The 27,642-nt window shown below is 43.8% G+C and overlaps 1 protein-coding gene across 1 annotated transcript in view; it reads right to left on the bottom strand.

The window, feature by feature from the left end:
• LOC147689045 (serum paraoxonase/arylesterase 2-like) overlaps positions 1–27,642 on the bottom strand; it is an 856,840-nt gene that overhangs the window by 116,311 nt on the left and 712,887 nt on the right. Inside the window, exon 7 of the mRNA XM_086941933.1 lies at positions 12,144–12,344. Within this exon, the coding sequence (XP_086798059.1) occupies positions 12,144–12,344 (201 nt within the window). The remainder of the gene's footprint in view (positions 1–12,143; positions 12,345–27,642) is intronic.

The following is a 27,642-nucleotide window of genomic DNA, read 5'->3' as shown; positions in this document are numbered from 1 at the left end:
TGCAGCAAATTGCTTCACAAGTGATCTGGAGTCTGGGATCACTGTCCAGTGGCAGCTTCGGTGAATAGAGGAACGGGCAGTCTAGGGCGCGTGCAATACGGTCCCATGCAGCCACAGTGCAGTCAACCGTCGTGGGGTCACGCTCTCTGGGTTTCACTGGGATGTGAATGTATCCGGTTCTAGAAGCGGGAGCCATGTGGCCATCTTCCACAGCAAGATGTGCCATGTATGGTGGAGGATCGTACCAATAAACTGCAAAGTGTGCCTGGGCACAGTCATAGTATCTTTCAAAATTGGGTACATCAATGCCGCATAGATGGAAGGGGAGCATGAGTGTGTCAAGGCTAATGCGTGCTTGTTTCCCGCCCCATATTAGTCTTGTGATTTGGGACCTCAAGGAACTAAAGAAAAACCTCCCGGGATTGTACGGAATGTTGACGAAGAGGTAGACGAGTTTGGGCAAAAGTACCATCTTGATAAGGGCTACCCTCCCTGCCATTGATAGCGGAAGGTAGATCCATTTGGTGACATTGTCTGTTATTTTGTCTATCGCCGTAATTGGCACGCATCATGACATGTATTTGTCTAGAAATATGGATACCTAGGTATTTCAAATCTTCCTGTTCCCATACAAGGGGGTAATCAAGTTGGTACGGATGTGTGATGTCAGTTAACGGGAAAATGGCAGATTTGGCCCAGTTGATTTGAACGCCAGCTAGACCTCCTAATTTGGTGGTTTCGCGGAGTACTGGGTTTAAGTTAACCTGAGGCTTCTCAATATAGAGTGTCATATCGTCCGCATAAAGCGAGACGAGCAGTTGTCTGGTGGGGTAAATGAGGGTGCGATGGTTATGAAGTTGTCGAAGTTTCACGGCTAGGGGCTCGATCGCGAAGAGAATAGGGGACAAGGGGCAGCCCTGGCGAGTGCCTCTCTGGACTGCGAAGGGGGCAGATCTGGCACCATTAAGTAATACAGTAGCTGTTGGCCGGCAGTATAGTAGCTTGACCCAATTTATGAAAAGGAAAGGGCATCCCCATGTGTTGAAGAGTGCCTAGCAGATAGTCCTATTCTAGTGAATTAAAAGCCTTGGTGGCATCCAAGAATACCGCCACGGCTTCGCATTTTGGGTTAATATCTTGTAGCACCGCCTGAAGCGTGCGAAGGTTGTGCGAGGTTGCCCGGTTCGGAACAAAGCATTATTGATCTGGTAGAACCAATTGTTCCATGAGAAGGTTAAGGCGTATGGCTAGTACTTTAGCCAATATCTTAGTGTCACAGTTCAAGAGCGACAGGGGACGATAGGAGTCACAGTTTGTGGAGAGTTTACCAGGCTTGAGTAGGGACGTAATGAGCGCTTCTCGCATGGTGCGGGGGTGGCAACCCTCTTCCAGCGCTGAGTAATACACTTGTTTCAATATGGGGGCCAAAATCGGAGCAAAGAGTTTGTAGAAATCTATAGGAAGGCCATCTGACCCAGGAGCCTTGCCAGACCTCATACCCATTATAGCCTCAGTTATCTCATCCAACTCCAGATCTGAATGCAGGAATCTCTGCTGGGCGTCGCCCAGCCAGGCTAGTGCAACATCACTGAAGTATGCCAGGAGGTCAAGAGGTTCGGTCCTGTGCGAAAAATACAGCTCCCTATAGTGTTCCTGAAAGATGCGGAGTTGGTCTGGGAGGTTTCTGTGTATAAAACCGTTTGAGTCATGTAATTCGGTAATGTAATTATGAAACCTGGGGGGTTTGATCGCATTCGCCAGTGCCCTGCCTGGTCTGTCCCCCTCACCATAAACACGAGCTATGCGGGCGACCGAGAAACTTACATTCCCTGTCTGCCACCGTCGTGTACTCAGTGAGCTTGTCGCGCATACGGGCTTGCGTTAAGCAATCAGTAGGGTTCTGAGTGGCAGAGCGTTCGAGCTCTTGTTGGTCTTTTTCTAAATTATGTAGGTCAGTACGTAGGGATCGTAGGATACCCCCGCCTTTGGCTATGCACCACCCCCTGACCGTGACCTTAAAGGCCTCCCATACTGTAGTAACGCTATCGACCGAGGGCAAATTGCGCTCGAAGAAGTCCCTAATGTCTTGTTCCATGTCAGCCCTAAAAGCGGCATCTGTGAGGTGTGCCGGATTTATCCGCCAGCTTAAATAGGGTGAACATGCCAGGGGAATCGGAAGCTCCAAGAGGACCGGAGAGTGATCCGAGAATGTGCAGGCCAGATGTTTCACATGTCGCAGCCAAGGCCCCAGACCCGCCGATGCAAAAATATAGTCTAAGCGCGCCCATGTGGAGTGTACGTAGGAGTAGTGTGTGCCTTCCTTGAGAGTGGGGTGAGCGTGTCTCCAAGTATTGGTCAAGTTGTTGTCTTCCACTATACTGCAAAGTGTCTTTTGTGTGGCATTGGAGTGGGTAGGGAGCGCTCTAGATCTGTCTATTGGAGGACGCAGTGCAGTGTTGAAATCCCCTCCCCAAATAACATGTGTAATGCCCATAGTTTGGATCTTCCCCCACAATATATGTAAAGCAGTAGGGTTGTCTATGTTTGGGCCATAATAGTTGGCGAAGAGGATATCGTGAGCATGAAGTCACCCCCATACTAGACAAAATCTGCCCTCAGTATCATTGTCTACACCTTTGGGCATGAAGGCCACCCCACGTTTAATAAGAATGGTAACCCCCCTGGAGTAGCTAGAGTAGGAGGAAAAAGTGCAGCTCATGGCCCATCTGGATGCGAACTGCGGAGTCGTCCCGGGAGTCAGATGCTTCTCCTGTAGGAGAGCGATGTGAACCCCATGTCTGTCTAGATACCCCAGCACCTGCCTACGTTTTCTAGGGTCGTTTAGGCCTCGTATATTCCTGGAGGCCACTTGAATATGCTGTTGTGTCCCTCTTTCACCCGTGGAGCCTGTAACCAAGCACATCCAGCGACATCAAGGGTGAGTGTGTGGAGTAAACAGATTAGAATAGTAGCTGATTTTGCGGATCAGGCCCAGAGTGCAGCACAGAGCCAGACAATGATTTGACATAACATGTGATGCGTGGTATAGCAATTTCCCCCCCCACCCACTCCGGCAACCTCAACTGGCCGGGCATCCCTGTCCCTCCCACAAAAGTTAAACACATCAAAAAACAAACCCCCCCCGAAATAGACAGTAGTAAAGAAAGTTCATGGGTTCGCCCTGTAGCAAGGGGAAAGTCACTAGGGGCCATTGGCCCGCCCATTCATCTCCCTACTTACACCCACTGGTACCATAGCCAAAAGGCTGGGCACACGAGCGTGGGACGCAGATGAAAGTCTGAGCAAAAGAATGAGTTCAAAGAATGAACATTTTAATAGTCTTATACATCACCAAATAGTGCAGAGAATCACAGCATGGTGAGTGAGGCAGGGTCTTCCTCTGGGACATATCTCAGTGCGATAAATCAGTCCTGCTGAGACAATGGCGACGCTGACCTGGAGCGGCCACCGGGTTCCGTTGTCCTGGAGGTCGTCTGTTTGTGACGTTTAAGGAAGTCCTCAGCTTGATGTGGGGACGTGAAGATGTGTTGCTTCCTGCGATGAGTAATTTTAAGTTTGGCCGGATACAACATGGCATAAGGGATTTCGAGGGATTGCAGCTTTTTCTTGACTCCAGTAAATTTGCGGCGCGCCTCCTGCACCAAAGTTGTAAAGTCCGGGTAGAAGGACAGTGAGGTATTCTCATAAGGGACATGTTGTTTTTCTCGTGCCTGTCGCAAATCTGTGTCCCGGTCCCGGAAGTTAAGGAAGCGGGCAATAATAGTCCTGGGTTGTAGCACTGGGGTGGGACGGGCACCGAGGGATCGGTGCGCTCTCTCAATCGTGAAGTGAGCAGAGAAGGAGTCCCTGCCAAACAGGTCAGCAAGGAGTTTTTCTAGGAAGTCCTCCATGCGGCCAGTATTGGTCGTCTCTGCAAGCCCTAAAATACGGACGTTGTTTCTCCGTGACCTGACTTCAAGGTCCTCATTTTTGTCGGCTATGATTTTAAGTAGCTTATCCATTTGCGTGACCTGGCGTCCACTGGCAGCGGCAGTATCTTCCAGCTCCGAAATTCTACTTTCGGGCTCCTTTAAGCGAGTGTCATGTTGGCTAAGCTTCGCCACCACCGGCTCCATTCTGGAGTAGAGGGCATCAATCTTTGTGTCGATGGAAGTGAGGCTCTGCTTCATTCCCAGGAGGAGTGATTTCAAGTCTTCATCGGGCCGAGCCACAGCCCCATTAGCGGTTTCTTCCTCAGGCTGGGATTCTGGGTTTTTCTTGGTTTCATAGGGCAATTTTGATTGCCGTGCATCATTCCGCCCCATGCTGCCGCCAGTAATGTGAATGCTACGATGTGGGCTGTCAGGAGAGGGTCGGCTCGTGAGGTAGGCAAAGCCCGGCTGGATACGTAGGCGTCCAAGGCAGCAGCCTGCGGTCAGTGAAATACATTGAAAAGTGACCACTAGCCCCACTGTTTTGTGTGTGTATGTTTGTCCATTTGGTGTACTCCGACAATTTGAACACAGGAGAATTTTCAGGTGATATTTACTTTGTTTGTCACATTACTTTCTAATTTGATTCACATCACCACACATAGCAGTAGCAGAAATAGGTCCTGATGAAGCAGCAAGGTGACCCATGGGCCCATTTATAGTCTGCAGAAACATGTCGACCATTTTTTTCATCTGCGTAGTTATTTGTGAAAGCTACCATTTGCACTGTTTTAATATTGAGAAAAAGGAGGTGTCCAATAAAAATATTTTCCTCCTTTCACTCAATTTTAGCCACAGCACTTTATACACTTTTGGTTTACATTATTTAGCACTGCTTTTCAACAACCTCCTGATACCGAATATTGATTACATCGTAGATTGTTTGGGATTGATGGGACGGATTTGGTTGAGTCTGGCCAAATCTTGCACTGGGCACTCGATTTCCCATGTGCACTTTGAAGGTTCCCAAATGATGTAGGGCGGTAGAGGGTGGAAGTCTGATGGTATCTCTTTGAGCATTTGGAGAGACCCAATGACAGATTTTGCTATTTCATTTGATTATAGCACACATCATCACTGGATGAGGCACACACTGAATTTCTTGACCCCTTGCTACTCTTTGGTTGGTATTTAAGGATATAGGGAATACCCATACCAACTCAAGCAGCATATGCAACACAGAAAAGGCGATCTCAAATAATATGGGAGAAAAAAGGTTCAGAGACGGTCAAAAACAGGGAAAACAAAAGGGACAAAACAAAATAAAAAATCATAATTTAGTAGCACCCATAACTACCTCCACACCAGGAATACCCTGCTGGGTTGCAAATATGGTAGCTGACCTGAAAGCAGATCTAGAAGATACAATCACTGCCCTGATTAAACCCCTTATTTCAAAAATTGATAGACTAACATCTTTAATAAACAATAAGGGGGTTGGCCCCACTAGGCAAATGGGACAGGATAATGCACTATCTAAAGCGGGTCAAGATGGGGGCATGCCCAACAAGACACCAAAAGACAAGGCAGCGTTAGTTAACGAATCCACTGCAAACAAACTAAAGAAAGTCAGGCAAATGAATACCCCAATAGTACAAAAAGCCCCAACACCTTCTAACCCTTGCAACTCTAATAAGACAACACAGGGTCAAACAAAACAATGCAAGAGAACTCCCCAAGTTTCTAATGAAAAAATAGATCAAACCCCAAAAGAAAAGACTACCGCAAATCCCCCTCCCTCAAACAATGCACCTGAAAAAATAAGATCAACCCGATTTCGGGCAATCAATCTTCCACCAGAAGCTTTGCCCTTTGTGGTAGTATTGACAGGAGTCCCACCACTAAAAGAGGGAAAAAGGGAAACACACTTGGAATTAAGAAACAAATGTGTGCAATGGCTGCAGATAAATAGACCCCTACCTCCAAATATCTGTGGCGAAATACTTACAGTAAGAAGGGGAGAGTGGGTCGGGAGAGGAATAAAAACAATAGCAGGGGACATAATAACAGTTAACTTTAGAGACATTGCAGCAGTGAACTGTATATGCAATGCACCCCCTAGTGGATCTCATACACAAATTCACCCCTTACATTTATCTTTTTTCTATCCATATACACTCCAAAGATCAGTGCAGACAAACAGAATCCCTATGAGCAGGGTTCAACAGATGGAACCACAGTATAGACCCACCCAATGGCAAATGCCTTACCAAGCCACTCCAGTCTACGACCCCTTCCTACCTCAACATGTGCACTGGAATAGGTTCAGTGCCCTTGAAGAGGTGGACTAACTTGCACTGGAGGAAACTAGCACTGTCGACCCTATAATGAGATTAGAAGAGGAAGGGTCCACTGGAATAGGAATTGTCACACTGAGTACTTCAGGACATAGTGATGGCAGGGGAGCCAGTAAAAAGAATTTGAAAAGAAAAAAAGGAGGAAAGAAAATAATAGAACAATTAGATCAAAAGACAACCCCCCATTGAATTAGACGGAACAGTGATATTACATCAGAATTCCGTACTAATATAACACTTACAGAGGAAGATAAGGAAGAGCAGTCACTAAGGTGTTTAAAAGAGCTTCCCCTGGAAGATAATTATGATAACCTTCGAATTATATCCTGGAATATTGCAGGGCTAGCAGCTAAATTTGATTCCCAGAATTGGCGGAACTATATAACTAAGTTCCAAATCATATGCCTGTAAGAAACATGGGCGGTTGACCCAAACCTGTATAGTATGGAGGGATACAAATGTTTTTCTGTCCCGGCTATAAAATCACCATCGGGGAGAGCGATTGGAGGACTAATAATGTATGTTGACCTTCATATGCAAGGAACCTGGGCTAATTATAACTGGGACTCACGAAATATTCAAGCGGTAGGGTATCGTTTTAAAAGGTTCAATCTTCTTTTACTTAATTGGTATAACGCAGTAGGCACGATGGGAAAGGGGACCGTCACCAAAGAACTGGATTCCCGCCTAGATAAGCAGGACCTATTAAATAAGACACCAAACTCCCCCAGTATAATACTTATGGGGGATTTTAATTATCATCTTTGTGACAATCTAATACCATTTAATAAAGATTGGTCACGATGAACTGTAGTAAAAGGCCCACATTTTGAACACACAATTGAGGGATGGGACTTAGAGAAACTAACAAAAAGGCATAATCTGGCCCATACTATGGACCTGATAGAGTTAGGTGAAAATGGAGACCTCAACCCAACATTTATGGGCAGAGGCTGTCATTCGTATATTGACTTTATTTTAGCCTCACCCCTCATAAAAAGAAGCATTAGCAATATGGCCATAGATATAAGCATCTTTAGCGACCACAACCCTTTGACTTTAGTATTAAAAGGCTTTAATTTTAAAAAACCCATACGTAGAGCAGATATTTTAGAAAAGGCAGTGGACCAGGGAAGGAGGATCAAGTGGGCCAAGATAGACGGAGATACATTCTACAGAAGACTAATAATAGAAGAACAAAACGCTATAAACACATGCCTCGATCCCAGCATAGGGGAGTAAAAGTGGTTAGTGCATTTGAAAAAATTGCACACCATGTAGATAATTTATTAAAGACCTCCAAAGACAGTAAAGCATCCTCTACCCCGCGCTGGTTTGACTCTAATTGTACAAAGGCGCAGAAAATCCTCAAACTTAGTCTCCAGTCTAAACCTAGGGACAATTTTAAAATAGCACAGTATAGAACTGAATATTAAAAAGCACTGAGAGCCCGCAAAAAGAGCCTACAAAGTCAAGCTTGGGAGGATTTAAGGGAGGCGGCAGAAAGGCGAGATATTTCGGGATTCTGGAAAGTCATTAATACCCCATGCTTCCAGGATCTAGGAGCACCTAAAATAATAAACACTATTTTACCTGAACAGTGGCAGACCCATTTCCAGAGCCTTTATAACCACTCAGGACAATTAATCCAGGTCAAAGGACCAAGGCTAAACCCAAATACACAATTGGACTTTTCCCTGGCAGAAGTGGAACTGGCAATAGCAGGACTGAGTAAGAACAAAGCACCTGGCCCTGATGGCATACCCCCGACCTTTACCTGAGCAATAAAGATCTTTGGGCCCCACTGCTCACGAGGGTCTTGAACGAGGCAGTGGTGGCAGGACTACCTCGTTCTTGGTCGACGGCAACCATAGCCCCGATTTATAAAAAAGGGAATCGTGATGACCCCCAATGTTATCGCCCCATATCCCTCATAGATGTGACGGCCAAGGTATTGGGCCGTGTTATTTTACATCGCTTGCAGGAATGGGCGGTGGAGAACCAGGTCTTGACAGATATCCAATATGGGTTTAGGGAGGGCAGATCTACCACTGATCAATGCTTGAACCTGTACCTCCTGACAGCTAAATACACCATCGCTGGCAGGGGGGCTATATACATGGGGTTCATGGACCTCTCAGCGGCCTTTGACCGTGTAAATAGAGAAAAACTCTGGAGTCTATTATTAAACTTAGGAGTGGATCAACCACTGGTAGATGTCCTAAAAATTTTACACTGGAATACTTCGGCAACAGTGAGATACAATCAAGAGGGAAGCAGGACTGAGCCCTTTTTATGCACCAGTGGAGTGAGGCAGGGCTGCATTCTAGCGCCCTTCCTGTTCTCTATGTATATTAACCTCCTGGACAAAGACCTAACCAAATTGCATGTGGACTCACCCCAAATTGGACATCGAGCGGTGCCAGTATTACTCTATGCCGACGACGCGGTATTGTTAGCCAGAACCCCACTGGGGCTACAAAAGCTGATCGATGGTTTTGTCGACTTTATGGCTAAACTCAATTTATCAACAAACCTGGAAAAATCTTACGTCATTTCAGCAGAAGTTAAAGAAAAAGGGAAATTTACTTATAAAATTGGGTCACACAAGATTGGACAGGTTAATACTTTCTCGTACCTTGGTGTATTGTTTGACGATCAACTGAATTTTAACCCCCTGGTGGATAAACATGCAGCGAAACTGGCGGCGTCATTAGGGGCCATCATGGGGTACGGGAGAAGACTTGGCAGATGGTCCCCAGAGCAAATGCTAAACCTGTACAGATCGATATGCTGCGCTAAGGTCACCTACGGAGCAGAAGTATGGGGCTTTATAGACAAAAAATCGCAGCAGATACAGGTGGAAGAAAATAACTTCCTTAGAAGAATCTTGAAATTGCCGCAGAGCACCTCGGCCTTCATCATTCATGAGGAAGTAGGGGAGCCCTACATTGAAGACCGTATTAAAATTAAACCTTTCCTTGCTTGGATTAAAATCTGGATTAATCCAGAAGCGGACCTTACAAGACAAATTTTAAAAGACTGTTTGAAACGTGACAGAGGGGGTCACATACCATGGCTGATGTATGTAAAGGACTCCATGGAGGCAATTGGCTGTAAAAAAAAAATTACAGACCCAGAATCCTTAACCGGACAGAACAAAACAATGGTTAAAAAACTTTTTTCAGAATGTACAATTATGACTAGGGCTGAGGTGGAAAGATGTAAGCCTACTGTTGTATCTTATTGTTTATTAACAAAGAAACAAGGAATGGAACCATACCTCACTGTGATGCACAACGCCCAGGATCGATTCTATATGACTCGATTCAGACTAAACATGCTGCATCATCTACTTGCTGTTCCCTCTGGGTTCACTCTCACAGTGGATGCGAAGGGTACCTGCGGCTGCGACTTTAGGTCTCCGCAGGATACCCTTCACTTTGTTCTGTTATGCCCCTTTTATTCTGTCCCAAAAATTTAAGTTTTTAGTAGGGATCCTGAAAGAAACCAAACTTAGACAAGCAAAATGGCCTTGAGGTTTCTTCAGGAAGCCTCAGATGGTCATACGTTGTTTTCTACTGTAAGTTTTATCAGGGTTGCAATGCGGTTAAGGAACACAAGAGAAATAATTGACTCTAATGCTATTTAAATAGAGCCCCACGTTAGGAAATTCCCTCTAACCCCTTCGTTCATGAAATGCATTTTTAGCCTATCTTTATTTTTAACTCACTTTTAAATCTGTTTTTAACATGTGTATTTATTGTGCATGTGCTTTTATGGTGCCTTTCTAAGTGCCGAATAAAGATTTAAATTGAATTGAATTGAATTGAACAGACTCTGAAAATGCAGTTTATCCTGTTTGACCTAGACAGCCAGGTGGCAAACAGAAAAAATAACCAATGATCCCAATGAGCTTCGAGAAAGATCCCAGTGTGTCAGGGCAAGTACTGATATGGCGGCCAAGCGGGAATTACAATTTTGCCAAAAGTAAAGGCAGGAGCATGTTCTAAGTTTGAAAACAACTGATTCTGGCAGGATGTCTATCCTTGTGGCTTGCTGGGTCGATCCCTTAAGTAAAAATAAGTCTGTCAGTCCAGTCAGCACAGCAAAGAATCTACAATGACAGCCTTAATTATAATGCCCTACTTTTCCTTCTCAGAGATCGGAGCTTATCCCCTGCAATGAAGCCTGTTTCATGGTAGAAAGGTAAGACATGATGTGCCTGTGTGGTGAACATCTAACAACATACAAGAGGGAAGCAGGAAGTGGAGAAGGAGGTTAAAACATTTTGATTTTTTAGGACAGGGGTCTCCAACCTTTTTTTGTGATAAGAGCTACTTATGTTCAAAAAAATCCTACCGAGCTACTAATATTATTAGTTTGGTAATAGTGATGACTTCAGGCAAGATCACATTAGTGGCCACACCATGCAAGATTTCCTAGCAGTGATTTCCTCGGTGCATCAGGCAAGTTTGCTAAAAGTATTGTGATAAAGGCTTAGTCCATTTGGAATGCATCAGGATAATACGACAGCAATAGCAGTAAAGCCACTGACAACAAGATAACGTTTTTAATAATGTCTCCCCGACACCCGCATCTAAGTATATGAGTGCGGAAAATATACACATTTACGTCTTTAATACATGTTTTTCAATTTTGAGATACATATATTAATTAAACTAAGGAACAGCTTCCACTTAGGTGGGCTTGGCTGCACACAGGTGATCTACTCACAGGTAGCTGCTGTAGAAATGCCAGTACCTCACAAGCTACTCTTGCAGAAACCTGTTTTAGCAGTTAGCCGTTACTTCTTCTGAGGGCCGTCTCCCTCATGATGTGAAAAAGAGAGATAGAATGGTAAGGTCACTTCCTGTGATATCTTCTTGTGAAGGGGAGGAGGCATCACCTATTGGCAACCGCGATCGCCTTTGGAACTGGGGAACCATGGGGCATATTACCAAGCAATAGCGATAATTATCGCTATTGCTTGGTTAGAGACAAAAATGTACCGCTGAGCTGCGGCGATTTTTACCGCAAATAAACCTTGGTATTACCAAGGTTTATCGCAAATGCATGAATATTGCTGAAAAGTCCGCGATATTCATGCCGAGCTAATGCTTTTAGCCATGTTATCCACCTCCCATTGGATAACATGGCTAAGAACTGCGCAGCTTAGCGCGAATATCTCCAAAAGTTGGTAATAGGCGATAGCGATGTTGATGCGATAGCGATAGCGATGTTAGCGACTGTTTTCAGTCGCTAACATCTTGGCACGCCCACTTTGTATATCATTAGTGATAAATATCACTGACATGCAAAGTGGGGCTCAAGATGGTCGCTATCTCCTACTAGCTGTCGCTAACTGGTGTTAGTGACAGCTGGGTAATAGGGAGATAATTTTATCTCCGCTTTCTTGGATTTTAAAGCCAAAAAAGCGGAGATAAACCCCCTTGATAACATGCCCCCATGTTCAAAATGCCAACTTTGCTCAACATCTTGTGATTTTGGGCAAATCACTTAATCTCCCTGTGCCTAGAAATGTGTAACATGCTTTGGTTTTGTTGTAAAGCCTCGTGTCTGGTTCGTGCAGTAGAAATCTGCAAACAAATGTGATCTCATCAGAAATAGTAAACAGGCATGTATTATCACTTTCATCCCCTCTACAACTTGGTAAAATGTGTCAATACATATCTATGAGTGCTACCCACAGTACAGTTAAATTTTTATATGCTTAGGAATATATCAATGTGCAACATACATTTTTCTGCTAAATATTTTTAACAGCCACATTAAACTTAGCTACACGTAAAGAAATATTAATCTGAAAAAATCAAGTTAGTAAAATACGTACTTCTTGTCATGTGACATGGTAATTCCGTTAGCAAAATTAAGACCACTTGCTACTTCTTTCACTTCATTGGGACTGTAATAGACAATGTTCTCCAGGGGAATATTGAGGTACACCTCCGCAAGTCTTCCAAGAGTATTCACAAAATAATGATCATTTGTGGCGTAGAAACTTTCTGGCCCCACAGCTGCAATATCGTTAACACTGAATTAGGAAACACACGACAAGAAAAATACATGGTTAAAAGAGATTCCGCAACGTTTGAAGACATTTGAATAAAATTTAACTTTTTTTGTTTTACTGCACCTACTCTGTTTGTCAACTATATCACATGGATGAATGGGTGGATGGATGGATAGGGTGGGTGGGTGGGTGGAAGGATGGATGAGTGAGTGGCTGGGTGAGTGAGTGGCTGGGTGGGTGGGTGGGTGGGTGGATGGATGGGTGGGTGGGAGGGTTGGGGATTAGATGGATGAATGGATCGGTGGATGGATATTGGATGGATGGATAGATGGATGCAGCAATAAGACAAATATGACTGGATGGAAGGTGGCAACTCCCTCATTATAGTTGAATTGGTTAATGCAGAGGAAACTATTATAATAACTGTCCTGGTTTGACAAAGGTACGTGATAGGGCAGATTCACACATTTTTCACTTAGCGCAGAAACTGGATATTGTGTGTTGATCAAGTGGGGACACACAGCACAGTGCCACGTCTGCTAGATGCAATGCTTCTGCTGAACTGCCACACTGAAAGGCTGCCTTGCATGACGCCCATACTCGCAGAGGCAAGCGTGCACTCTCTAGCATAGGATTTTTGCAGGAACCAAATCTTTCCAGTACAGATTTCTATACCTAAAAAAACAAAAGAATGCTACACACTGAATATGTGTTTTGCAGTGCAGCACTAATAATATTAATTATAATAACAATAATTATAATAATAATATTAATAATAATAATAAAAATATTGCAAATTCTAAAGTGCATAGCTACCTCATTTGAGGTGTACCAGCCCTAGGTACGGGTGACCACCAGCCTCAATGCAGTTCTAAACACCCCTACATCCTGAGTTAAAGAAATAGGTTTTACGTTTTTTCCTAAACAGGTCTTCCGACTGGCCCTGATGAACCGCTAATGGCAGAGCATCCAACAATTTAGGTGCCAGGTAGCCAAACAAACTCCTGTCCATATGTACGTTCTTCAATCTGGGAACAGTTACGAGCATCTCCCCTGCTGATTTAAGGTTTCTCAGCTGTACAGAAGTTCTGACAAACAGTGGCAAATACTGTGGACCTTTTTATTCACAGCTTTGTAACAGTAACACAAGGCTTCTAATGAGGATCTCTGTTTCACAGGGAGCCAATAAAGGAACAAATCAAATAGGTTGTGGATCCCGCACTCCTCAGGTAGTCTTAAATTCAAATTCTCTTTGTAACAAAAATACTGGTTGGTTGGTCATGCAGTGAGGTATCGTCCTCTGACCCTGGACGTGAAACTCGAAGAAACTGTTTCACTCCAAGATATAGGACATTACAGTAGTCATGTCTTGACACTATCAAGGCCTGAACTACTATCTTTCTTGCTGCATCAGGAAAGAAGCACAGTATTTTAAGAAGTCAGAATAATTTTCCTGCCACTGAAATAATTTAGTTGTCAAAAGACAATTTTTCGCCTACCCAAATGCAGAGATTCCTGACCTGGCCTTGGAGTTGGGTACTGGACCCAGTTCCTTACGCCACCATGCAGTTGAACAGATGCTTGAATGGTTGCCCAGGGTCAGAACCTTTGTCTTTCAAGCGTTAAGCTTAAGACAATTTAATTCCAGCCATTTAGCCACTTCTGCTAAGCAGAGGCATAAGGACGCAGCTATATGAGTGGAGTTTTTTGACAGCATAATGATGAGTTGTATATCATCTTCATATGATCCCATTTAGAACCCATAGCTTTCAATTATGTAGGCCAATGGTTGCACATATACATTAAACACTGAACAGGGTTGGACTCAAAGTGGAGCCCTGCGGCACCCCTTGCTTCAGTGGGAGCACCTTCGACTGGTAGGGCTTCTGTAGCACCTGAAAGGTGCGCCTTTGCAAAAAGAAGCAAACCATAGCTGTGCTTTACAACCCACCCCACAGTTTCAGACTCTCTATAACAAGATATTGCGGGACACAGTGTTGAATGCGGCACTGGGATCCAACATCAACAGTGCCACACAGTTGGCAGCATCCAAGATCTGGTGAATTGACTCACCAACAGTAAGCCTGACTGTGCTGTATGAGAAGGCAGAATCCAAATTGAGACCTGTGTGATAGGTTGTGGCTCTCAATAAAGTTAGATAACTGCTTGTTCACAGCTTTCTACATGATATTGGAGAATAGTGGTATTAACGTAACATGATGATAATTTTCCAGCTTGGTGGGATCCAAAATGACTTTTTTTCAGAAGGCGAACCACCACAGAATACCAGAGGTCAGGAAGTTGTTGATCAGTTCACCTAAAACTGGGTGGATCATCTCTAGTTCTCGTTCCTGAATGGATGGAGAAGCTAGATCTATTGAAGAACCTGACTTCACTGAGCAATATATTGTGGTCAGCACTTCAGTTTAGATGGGCCTGAAACCGAGCATCATAGTGCTATCCTTTGACCAGTTAAACCAAATGTTCAAGCAGGAGGCGTCTCTATCACCTGCAGGAAAAGAGTTGTATATATTAGCTACCTCTTCCAGGAAGAACTGCACCAAAAGATTGCACGCATCCTTTGTTGGGGTGATCGTAGCTGCGACTGAAGCTAAGGATAATAGTGACTTCACAACCACTAATAACTTGCAAGAAGAGTTTTGGCCCAACTGTATTTTATTGGCGTGGTAATCACAGTGAGACTTTTTAAGGCAACAATGTAAAAACATTTTTTACTGCCTGATAATACCTTTGCCAGGCAGGGTCATACTCTCTGTGCTAGAGACGCTCTAGACACTTGCACTTCTTTTTCAGAACTAATATGTCCTCATTAAACCAGTCAGCCGACAATCATTTCCTATATAAGATCTGTTTTTCTAAGGGAGCAATTTGATCTAGTGCTCCATAGATTCAAGTATTTACTGGTGCATCTGCTATATAGGTACATCTGACCAAACTAGGGTGGCTATTAGCCAGGGAGCCACAGAAAGCTTAAGGAGTAACTTTGGCCCATTGACTAGCTGGCAACCCAGAGATTGATGCAATACTTCTGGGCGCATTCTCATAAGGGACCAGAAAGGGAATGAAGTAATCAGACCATAACAGTGGCATGGGCTGCTTAGCAACTATATCAACCATGTTTCAGAAAAACAGGACCTAGTGTGTGCCCCAAATGTAATGTAAACAACAGTGGTCCCATGCATATTCAAATTTAAAACCAATAAACATAGACGGAATCAAATCTATATTTAGAATGACATGTCCAGCCGGACAGAGGTCCTTCAAGTTTTACTTGATAAACAATGTTTCAGAATAACACAAAGATACCTTCCACAAGAACCTTGTGTGGTGCAAGAGCCTGTGCCCAACACTTGCGGGGTGTTTACAGTTGGTGGAAATTTAGACGGGTTTTAAGGCAAACAAGCGTTGTTCTGTTCAAATGTTAATTATACAGAAAAATGTCAAACAGCACCATTACATCAATTTAGCAATCAAATATGCGTATAGGGTGCTAAAGCAAGTCGACGGCGTTTCGGTCCCCCTAAAGGATCATGGGGACCATCATCAGGACAAAACAATAATTGCCTTTATCGCTAAACCTCAAAAAATGCCTGAAAGGAAAAGAAAGGAAAATACATACTTTAAGAACAGAGCACTAGTTAGTTCGGAACAAGTGACTCTTTGTGTAATGTGCATTCAATCGTTCCCATGGTGAAGGTGTTACAGGGTTACCACGAGAGGCCAGTGAAAAAGTGGTAGCAACGCGGTGGAGTAAAGGATTCAGAACCGCGGGCTGAAGGTCGAAGTGAAGCCGGCTAGTCGGCGTTCTGTGCCAAGGCTGAATGTTGGTGCCTATTGCGGTAGTGCATTTTGGACCTCGACAGTGGACGTAGTCTAGGTTCAGGTCCGCGAGCTGTTGGTCGAAGTGGGCGTTGTGATTATTGGTGCCTAATGCGATGGTGCTCAATTGAAAGTCAGCGGTAGGACGTGGAATGGGTAGAATTACGTGCCTATATCGCGACTGGGTGACGAGTTAATGAACTCAGTAGGCTTACCGAGGCAGCGTATGAATAATAACTGGCCGTATGGATAAGAATTATAGCCCGGACCAGCAGCCCTATATGAGGAAAGTAATCTGTCGATTAACAATCGATTAACAAGTGATTAATACCTGAGTTACAATGCGGAACTCGTGACATGCACTAATTCTTACCCAATTAGGACGTGGGTTGCCGCGTTACTCAATCGTAACCGGGCGACGCCAGAGTAAGCCTGGTAAAACAGAAGGGGAGTTAGGAACCTTAATTGCAGCGTTCCGACCAAGGAGCGGTATCCTAAACTGCTGGCTTACTCACCGTTATGGACGGTGTTGGAAGTCTTCCCTGGCCTGCTTGTGCGATCGAACCAGGAAGTGAAAAAGGGGCGGGTGGGCGGTGATTGATCATTGCAAGTGAGGCTTAAGGCATGAACATAAACGAGGGGTGCATATTGTGGTGGCCATCTTGAGTGATCGATATTTACAGTGATGCTACATGCAAGGTGACAATTTACTAAAGCATCGGACAATACATTTCAAAGAATATATTTTAATCGATTTTGGCTCAGGTAGATGCTTTGCCCAGAGTCTCTGAAGCATCAATGTGGGGATTCAGGTTAAAGCAGTCCATTCCTCCTGCAGGTTCAAACCAGAGTTCAGACTGTCTGTCTTCAGAATCTATTTCAATTCTTCTCTGTTAAGCATACGGGTTAGGTCGCCTCCTCTGGGTGGTATGATGATTTGTGTAATCACAGTCCATCGGATCTCGTTTTCAGTATGCCCTTTGTCCAAAAAATGATCAACCAAAGGTGAGTTCAGTGTTTTGCACCTAATGCGACTGCGATGTTGGGATACTCGCATCTTGATTTTCTGTTTTGTCTGGCCAACATATATAAGATTGCATGGACAAAAGATTGCATAGATGAGGTTACAGCTGTTGCAGTTGGCAAAGGTGCGCAGTTCATTTTTTACATTTTTAAATACAAATTCTTTACCGTCAATTGAAAAATCCATACCACACAAGAACCACATTTGGAATGACCACGTAGAGGAGGTAATGACCAATGATCATGGAGTGTGGTATTTTTGCCAATTGTGGATGGTAAAGCTGCCCTCACCAGTTGATCCTTGAGATTTTTGCTTTTCTTGAAAGCAAAGAGGGGGGTTTCCCAATTGAGGGGACCTGAGTTCAGAATGTGCCAGTTCTTTTTTATACATTGTTTTACACGATTGGATATGGTGGAAAAGGTGGTTACAGATACTGTTTTTTCAATGGTTTCTTTGGGTTTGGGTTCCAGGAGAGTGTCTCGAGGGCAGTACCAGGCTCTTTTCAAAGAGTTTTTGATCAGGCGTCTAGGGTAGCCTCTAGTCCTAAGTTTCTCAGAAAGGGTGCTAGCCTCAGTAAAGTAATCCTCTTTCTTAAAACTATTTCTTCTTAGTCTGAGGACTTGTGAGTACGGTAGACTATCCCTTAGTGCCCTAGGATGACGGCTGTTGTAACTAAGGAGAGTATTTCTTTCCATTGGTTTACGGAACAGGGACGTATAAAGAATCCCATCATGGTGTTGGATGGTCAGATCTAAGAAGGGAATGCTATCTTTGTTGTGGGACAAGGTGAACGTGAGGCTATTGCAATTGTTGTTCAACCAGTGCATTAGCGCTGGCAAATCCTCAGTAGAGCCACCCCAGATTACAAAGATGTCGCCTATGTAGCGCTTCCAGGTGTGTATACCCTGATGGAATGGGTTACTGCTAGACAGAATGGTATTGGTTTCCAGCCTGTCCATATACAGGATCGCCAGGGTGGGGGCAAAAATAGCCCCCATGGAAGTGCCACGCACCTGTTGGTAGTACTGTGAGTCATAAAGAAAAAAGATTTGGGTGAGGCAAATCTCCAGGAGTTGTATTATGAATAGGGTGGGCACCCTATGGGGACGTGTCCTGGTGTTTAGTATGCTTTCCATTACAAGTAGGGAGTCTTTCTGGGGAATATTTGTGTATAGAGACTCTACGTCTAATGTGCATAGAGTCTCATACTCAGGATTAAAAGAGTAGTTTTCAATAAAATTAATCATGTGCATGCTGTCTCTAATGTAGCATTCAGTTATAGGCACAAAGTCCTTCAGGAAGAAGTTAACATAATGGCCTAGTGGTTCTAGCACTGAACCACAACCAGACAGTATCGGTCTACCCAGGGGGTTACCCACCCTTTTATGGATTTTGGGCAATGTGTACAAAACAGGAGTTCTTGGGTTGGTAACGTTTAAGAAATTATACTCATGTTTGCTTAAGAAGCCATTCTCCAAGGCTTCCCTTGTGATGACTTTAATACGCTTTTGAATATCTTTAGTGGGGTTACAAGGCAATCTGCAATAATGGTCAGTGTTGGATACCTGACGTTGGAGCTAATTTTTATAGTTCTCAATATCTTGCAGAACTATCCCACCACCTTTATCCGCTGATTTAATAATCAACTTGGTGTTATTTTTGAGGGAGCTGATTGTTGACTTTTCTTCCAACGAGATGTTGTAGGGTATGAAGAGATGGGATTTCTCCATATTAGAAATTTCCTTAAGAATAACCTTTTCAAAAGTAATGATTTCTTTTGGAATCATATTAGATGTGGGCGAGAAGGTTGATGGTGGTCGGAATGGAGTCGCAACAATTTTTGGTTCTGAAGGATTAAATTCAAAATATGAACGTAGTCTCAATTTACGGAAAAAGCCAAGCAATTCAGATTGGAGGTTCAGAAAATTCGGGTAGGTGGTTGGGACAAAGGATAAACCTTTGCTAAGGATAGATAACTTCTGAGTGGAAAGTATATGGTTAGAAATATTAAAAATGGGGATAGTGCTTGGATTGATATTATCTGTTACCACTGGTAAAATTTCTGTCTGGTCTGGCGCTCTCCTGGAGGGTTGTGCCATCTTTGTTGTTGTTTGACCCTCACTTCCTTTTGGGGTTCGGGATTGCCTCTGGATAAAAAAGGAGTCTGGTTGCATGTAGGTCCACTGCCACCCTCACCAGGATCTGAACTGTCAGATGTGTCTGCTGAGGAGTCTGTAAAACGTACCACAGTGTTTCTTTTATTGAAGCGTCCCCAGGGTATTGGGGTTTGTTGGTGCTGGTAGAAGTTACGATTTGTATACAAATCCTTTTGTAAATAAGGATAAGTATGTTCAAGGGTGAACATTTTAATGTCTTTCTTAACCTTATTTGATTTTTTATTTTGTTTGATACAGTGGAATTCAAAGACTGTTTTCTCAATTTTCTCAAGTAAGGCCTTTGTGTCAGTAATCGTTTTGTCATCAGTTATTTGTTTCCATAAGTCTTTGATGATGTTCTCAAGTTTTTTAAGTTCCTCGCCTGCAGTTTCTATGCCTAGGACTAACCAATGCCTAGAGCGGGTGGTACCGATACTGCTAAAGCCTGTTATGTACTTGGGAGTGTCAGTAAAGACACCAGGGATGTTCCTGACTTGTAGGCCAAGTGGAATAGTGTTGCTTTTGAGATATTGGGTAAGCATTAGGGTCATAAGTTCTAGTCTAGCATGCTTCTTTTTTTGTTTTTCAAGTTCCTCAGAAAGGCTGGTACTACTTGTGGCATTTGTTTCCTCTTGGTCAGTGAACAGGGATGGTCCTGCACAGATTTTATTAATATATTCAAGTGAATATAGAGGAGCTGTGTCAGACATTACAGTGAGAGAGGGAAAAGAGTGATGAGCAGAGGGAGACCGCTCGTGCACAGGTAGGGAGGCCAGTGACCACTTAGGAGAAGTGGAAGGAAGGACAAAGTCCTTGCAATCAGCCGATTGCGCACAATATATTGATAACAACAAGGGGCCCCAATTCAGTCAGCAGGGGACCTCGGGAACATACTCATTTAAATAACAGTGGTCCCATGCATATTCAAATTTAAAACCAATAAACATAGACAGAATCAAATCTATATTTAGAATGACATGTCCAGCCGGACAGAGGTCCTTCAAGTTTTACTTGATAAACAATGTTTCAGAATAACACAAAGATACCTTCCACAAGAACCCTGTGTGGTACACAAGCCTGTGCCCAACACTTGCGGGGTGTTTAAAGTTGGTGGAAAGTTAGACGGGTTTTAAGGCAAATAAGCGTTGTTCTGTTCAAATGTTAATTATACAGAAAAATGTCAAACAGCACCATTACATCAATTTAGCAATCAAATATGCGTATAGGGTGCTAAAGCAAGTCGACGGCGTTTCGGTCCCCCTAAAGGATCATGGGGACCATCATCAGGACGAAACAATAATTGCCTTTATCGCTAAACCTCAAAAAATGCCTGAAAGGAAAAGAAAGGAAAATACATACTTTAAGAACAGAGCACTAGTTAGTTCGGAACAAGTGACTCTTTGTGTAATGTGCATTCAATCGTTACCATGGTGAAGGTGTTACAGGGTTACCACAAGAGGCCAGTGAAAAAGTGGTAGCAACGCGGTGGAGTAAAGGATTCAGAACCGCGGGCTGAAGGTCGAAGTTAAGCCGGCTATTCGGCGTTCTGTGCCTAGGCTGAATGTTGGTGCCTATTGCGGTAGTGCATTTTGGACCTCGACAGTGGACGTAGTCTAGGTTCAGGTCCGCGAGCTGTTGGTCGAAGTGGGCGTTGTGATTATTGGTGCCTAATGCGATGGTGCTCAATTGAAAGTCGGCGGTAGGACGTGGAATGGGTAGAATTACGTGCCTATATCGCGACTGGGTGACGAGTTAATGAACTCAGTAGGCTTACCGAGGCAGCGTATGAATAATAACTGGCTGTATGGATAAGAATTATAGCCCGGACCCGCAGCCCTATATGAGGAAAGTAATCTGTCGATTAACAATCGATTAACAAGTGATTAATACCTGAGTTACAATGCGGAACTCGTGACATGCACTAATTCTTACCCAATTAGGACGTGGGTTGCCTCGTTACTCAATCGTAACCGGGCAACGCCAGAGTAAGCCTGTTAAAACAGAAGGGGAGTTAGGAACCTTAATTGCAGCGTTCCGACCAAGGAGTGGTATCCTAAACTGCTGGCTTACTCACCGTCATGGACGGTCTTGGAAGTCTTCCCTGGCCTGCTTGTGCGATCGAACCAGGAAGTGAAAAAGGGGCGGGTGGGCGGTGATTGGTCATTGCAAGTGAGGCTTAAGGCATGAACATAAACGAGGGGTGCATATTGTGGTGGCCATCTTTAGTGATTCGTATTTACAGTGATGTTACATGCAAGGTGACAATTTACTAAAGCATCGAACAATACATTTCAAAGAATATATTTTAAAGGATTTTGGCTCAGGTAGATGCTTTGCCTAGAGTCTCTAAAGCATTAATGTGGGGATTCAGGTTAAAGCAGTCCATTCCTCCTGCAGGTCCAAACCAGAGTTCAGACTGTCTGTCTTCAGAATCTATTTCAATTCTTCTCTGTTAAGCATACGGGTTAGGTCGCCTCCTCTGGGTGGTATGATGATTTGTGTAATCACAGTCCATCGGATCTCGTTTTCAGTATGCCCTTTGTCCAAAAAATGATCAACCAAAGGTGAGTTCAGTGTTTTGCACCTAATGCGACTGCGATGTGGGATACTCGCAGCTTGATTTTCTGTTTTGTCTGGCCAACATATATAAGATTGCATGAACAAAAGATTGCATAGATGAGGTTACAGCTGTTGCAGTTGGCAAAGGTGCGCAGTTCATTTTTTACATTTTTAAATACAAATTCTTTACCGTCAATTGAAAAATCACATACCACACAAGAACCACATTTGGAATGACCACGTAGAGGGGGTAATGACCAATGATCATGGAGTGTGGTATTTTTGCCAATTGTGGATGGTAAAGCTGCCCTCACCAGTTGATCCTTGAGATTTTTGCTTTTCTTGAAAGTAAAGAGGGGGGTTTCCCAATTGAGGGGACCTGAGTTCAGAATGTGCCAGTTCTTTTTTATACATTGTTTTACACGATTGGATATGGTGGAAAAGGTGGTTACAGATACTGTTTTTTCAATGGTTTCTTTGGGTTTGGGTTCCAGGAGAGTGTCTCGAGGGCAGTACCAGGCTCTTTTCAAAGAGTTTTTGATCAGGCGTTTAGGGTAGCCTCTAGTCCTAAATTTCTCAGAAAGGGTGCTAGCCTCAGTAAAGTAATCCTCTTTCTTAAAACAATTTCTTCTTAGTCTGAGGAATTGTGAGTACGGTAGACTATCCCTTAGTGCCCTAGGATGACAGCTGTTGTAACTAAGGAGAGTATTTCTTTCCATTGGTTTACGGAACAGGGACGTATAAAGAATCCCATCATGGTGTTGGATGGTCAGATCTAAGGAGGGAATGCTATCTTTGTTGTGGGACAAGGTGAACGTGAGGCTATTGCAATTGTTGTTCAACCAGTGCATTAGCGCTGGCAAATCCTCAGTAGAGCCACCCCAGATTACAAAGATGTCGTCTATGTAGCGCTTCCAGGTGTGTATACCCTGATGGAATGGGTTACTGCTAGACAGAATGGTATTGGTTTCCAGCCTGTCCATATACAGGATCGCCAGGGTGGGGGCAAAAATAGCCCCCATGGAAGTGCCACGCACCTGTTGGTAGTACTGTGAGTCATAAAGAAAGAAGTTTTGGGTGAGGTAAATCTCCAGGAGTTGTATTATGAATAGGGTGGGCACCCTATGGGGACGTGTCCTGGTGTTTAGTATACTTTCCATTACAAGTAGGGAGTCTTTCTGGGGAATATTTGTGTATAGAGACTCTACGTCTAATGTGCATAGAGTCTCATACTCAGGATTAAAAGAGTAGTTTTCAATAAAATTAATCATGTTCATGCTGTCTCTAATGTAGCATTCAGTTATAGGCACAAAGTCCTTCAGGAAGATGTTAACATAATGGCCTAGTGGTTCTAGCACTGAACCACAACCAGACAGTATCGGTCTACCCGGGGGGTTATCCACCCTTTTATGGATTTTGGGCAATGTGTACAAAACGGGAGTTCTTGGGTTGGTAACGTTTAAGAAATTATACTCATGTTTGCTTAAGAAGCCATTCTCCAAGGCTTCCATTGTGATGACTTTAATACGCTTTTGAATATCTTTAGTGGGGTTACAAGGCAATCTGCAATAATGGTCAGTGTTCGATACCTGACATTGGAGCTAATTTTTATAGTTCTCAATATCTTGCAGAACTATCCCACCACCTTTATCCGCTGATTTAATAATCAACTTGGTGTTATTTTTGAGGGAGCTGATTGTTGACTTTTCTTCCAACGAGATGTTGTAGGGTATGAAGAGATGGGATTTCTCCATATTAGAAATTTCCTTAAGAATAACCTTTTCAAAAGTAATGATTTCTTTTGGAATCATATTAGATGTGGACGAGAAGGTTGATGGTGGTCGGAATGGAGTCGCAACAATTTTTGGTTCTGAAGGATTAAATTCAAAATATGAACGTAGTCTCAATTTACGGAAAAAGCCAAGCAATTCAGATTGGAGGTTCAGAAAATTCGGGTAGGTGGTTGGGACAAAGGATAAACCTTTGCTAAGGATAGATAACTCCTGAGTGGAAAGTATATGGTTAGAAATATTAAAAATGGGGCTAGTGCTTGGATTGATATTATCTGTTACCACTGGTAAAATTTCTGTCTGGTCTGGCGCTCTCCTGGAGGGTTGTGCCATCTTTGTTGTTGTTTGACCCTCCCTTTCTTTTGGGGTTCGGGATTGCCTCTGGATAAAAAAGGAGTCTGGTTGCATGTAGGCCCATTGCCAACCTCACCAGGATCTGAACTGTCAGATGAGTCTGCTGAGGAGTCTGTAAAACCTACCACAGTGTTTCTTTTATTGAAGCGTCCCCAGGGTCTTGGGGTTTGTTGGTGCTGGTAGAAGTTACGATTTATAAAAATCCTTTTGTAAATAAGGATAAGTACGTTCAAGGGTGAAAAGTTTAATGTCTTTCTTAACCTTATTTGATTTTTTATTTTGTTTGATACGGTGGAATACAAAGACTGTTTTCTCAATTATCTCAAGTAAGGCCTTTGTGTCAGTAATCGTTTTGTCATCAGTTATTTGTTTCCCTAAGTCTTTGATGATGTTCTCAAGTTTTTTAAGTTCCTCGCCTGCAGTTTCTATGCCTAGGACTAACCAATGCCTAGAGCAGGTGGTACCGATACTGCTAAAGCCTGTTATGTACTTGGGATTGTCAGTAAAGACACCAGGGATGTTCCTGACTTGTAGGCCAAGTGGAATAGTGTTGGATTTGAGATATTGGGTAAGCATTAGGGTCATAAGTTCTAGTCTAGCATGCTTCTTTTTTTGTTTTTCAAGTTCCTCAGAAAGGCTGGTACTACTTGTGGCATTGGTTTCCTCTTGGTCAGTGAACAGGGATGGTCCTGCACAGATTTTATTAATATATTCAAGTGAATATAGAGGAGCTGTGTCAGACATTACAGTGAGAGAGGGAAAAGAGTGATGAGCAGAGGGAGACCGCTCGTGCACAGGTAGGGAGGCCAGTGACCACTTAGGAGAAGTGGAAGGAAGGACAAAGCCCTTGCAATCAGCCGATTGCGCACAATATATTGATAACAACAAGGGGCCCCAATTCAGTCAGCAGGGGACCTCGGGGAACATACTCATTTAAACAACAGTGGTCCCATGCATATTCAAATTTAAAACCAATAAACATAGACGGAATCAAATCTATATTTAGAATGACATGTCCAGCCGGACAGAGGTCCTTCAAGTTTTACTTGATAAACAATGTTTCAGAATAACACAAAGATACCTTCCACAAGAACCCTGTGTAATGTAATGTAATGTAAGGGGACATTTCTACCGCGCAACTTCCACTCCAAGGAGTATCTTGCCGCTCACACAACTCAGATGGAGGAGTTGAAAAGGGAAAAGGATGTCCTGATTTCTGCACACACATTACACTAAGGTCCTGCACATGGCGTCAGGAAAAGAGAAAATCCAAGTTTTCAGTGCCTTCCTGAACGGGGCTTCTTGGGAAAAAGACCGCAAGAAAGGAGGAAGTTTGTTCCAGGCTTTAGTTCCCAGTACAAAGAGGGATTTGCCACCCTTTGTGGCCAGCTTGAAATGAGGTGGAGTAAGTAAGTTCTGGCTTGCAGATCTCAGACAACGCGCTGGATAGTATCTTTTAAACCCGTTTCGTAAATAGGTTGGGCCACGTTGGTGGAATGCCCTAAAGGTGATTAAGAGAAGTTTGAACAAAATTCTTTTCCCTATTGGCAGCCAATGGAGAGGTACACAAGCCTGTGCCCAACACTTGCGGGGTGTTTACAGTTGGGGGAAAGTTAGACGGGTTTTAAGGCAAACAAGCATTGTTCTGTTCAAATGTTAATTATACAGAAAAATGTCAAACAGCACCATTACATCAATTTAGCAATCAAATATGCGTATAGGGTGCTAAAGCAAGTCGACGGCGTTTCGGTCCCCCTAAAGGATCATGGGGACCATCATCAGGACAAAACAATAATTGCCTTTATCGCTAAACCTCAAAAAATGCCTGAAAGGAAAAGAAAGGAAAATACATACTTTAAGAACAGAGCACTAGTTAGTTCGGAACAAGTGACTCTTTGTGTAATGTGCATTCAATCGTTACCATGGTGAAGGTGTTACAGGGTTACCACGAGAGGCCAGTGAAAAAGTGGTAGCAACGCGGTGGAGTAAAGGATTCAGAACCGCGGGCTGGGGGTCGAAGTGAAGCCGGCTAGTCGGCGTTCTGTGCCTAGGCTGAATGTTGGTGCCTATTGCGGTAGTGCATTTTGGACCTCGACAGTGGACGTAGTCTAGGTTCAGGTCCGCGAGCTGTTGGTCGAAGTGGGCGTTGTGATTATTGGTGCCTAATGCGATGGTGCTCAATTGAAGTCGGCGGTAGGACGTGGAATGGGTAAAATTACGTGCCTATATCGCGACTGGGTGACGAGTTAATGAACTCAGTAGGCTTACCGAGGCAGCGTATGAATAATAACTGGCCGTATGGATAAGTATTATAGCCCGGACCAGCAGCCCTATATGAGGAAAGTAATCTGTCGATTAACAATCGATTAACAAGTGATTAATACCTGAGTTACAATGCGGAACTCGTGACATGCACTAATTCTTACCCAATTAGGACGTGGGTTGCCTTGTTACTCAATCGTAACCAGGCGACACCAGAGTAAGCCTGTTAAAACAGAAGGGGATTTAGGAACCTTATTGCAGCGTTCCGACCAAGGAGCGGTATCCTAAACTGCTGGCTTACTCACCGTTATGGACGGTCTTGGAAGTCTTCCCTGGCGTGCTTGTGCGATCGAACCAGGAAGTGAAAAAGGGGCGGGTGGGCGGTGATTGGTCATTGCAAGTGAGGCTTAAGACATGAACATAAACGAGGGGTGCATACTAAAAATACAAATCACTCAAGATGGCCACCACAATATGCACCCCTCGTTTATGTTCATGCCTAAAGCCTCACTTGCAATGACCAATAACCGCCCACCTGCCCCTTTTTCACTTCCTGGTTCGATCGCACAAGCACGCCAGGGAAGACTTCCAAGACCGTCCATAACGGTGAGTAAGCCAGCAGTTTAGGATACCGCTCCTTGGTCGGAACGCTGCAATTAAGGTTCCTAAATCCCCTTCTGTTTTAACAGGCTTACTCTGGCGTCGCCCGGTTACGATTGAGTAACGAGGCAACCCACGTCCTAATTGGGTAAGAATTAGTGCATGTCACGAGTTCCGCATTGTAACTCAGGTATTAATCACTTGTTAATCGATTGTTAATCGACAGATTACTTTCCTCATATAGGGCTGCTGGTCCGGGCTATAATTCTTATCCATACGGCCAGTTATTATTCATACGCTGCCTCGGTAAGCCTACTAAGTTCATTAACTCGTCACCCAGTCGCGATATAGCTACGTAATTCTACCCATTCCACGTCCTACCGCCGACTTCAATTGAGCACCATCGCATTAGGCACCAATAATCACAACGCCCACTGCGACCAACAGCTCGCGGACCTGAACCTAGACTACGTCCACTGTCGAGGTCCAAAATGCACTACCGCAATAGGCACCAACATTCAGCCTAGGCACAGAACGCCGACTAGCCGGATTCACTTCGACCTTCAGCCCGCGGTTCTGAATCCTTTACTCCACTGCGTTGCTACCACTTTTTCACTGGCCTCTCGTGGTAACCCTGTAACACCTTCACCATGGTAACGATTGAATGCACATTACACAAAGAGTCACTTGTTCCGAACTAACTAGTGCTCTGTTCTTAAAGTATGAATTTTCCT

This window comes from Lissotriton vulgaris, chromosome 10 (genome assembly GCF_964263255.1).
Source record: "Lissotriton vulgaris chromosome 10, aLisVul1.2, whole genome shotgun sequence".
NCBI classification, from domain to species: domain Eukaryota; kingdom Metazoa; phylum Chordata; class Amphibia; order Caudata; family Salamandridae; genus Lissotriton; species Lissotriton vulgaris.
The sequence above is the reverse complement of the archived record's forward strand: the minus strand, read 5'-3'. Positions and strand labels throughout refer to the sequence as shown.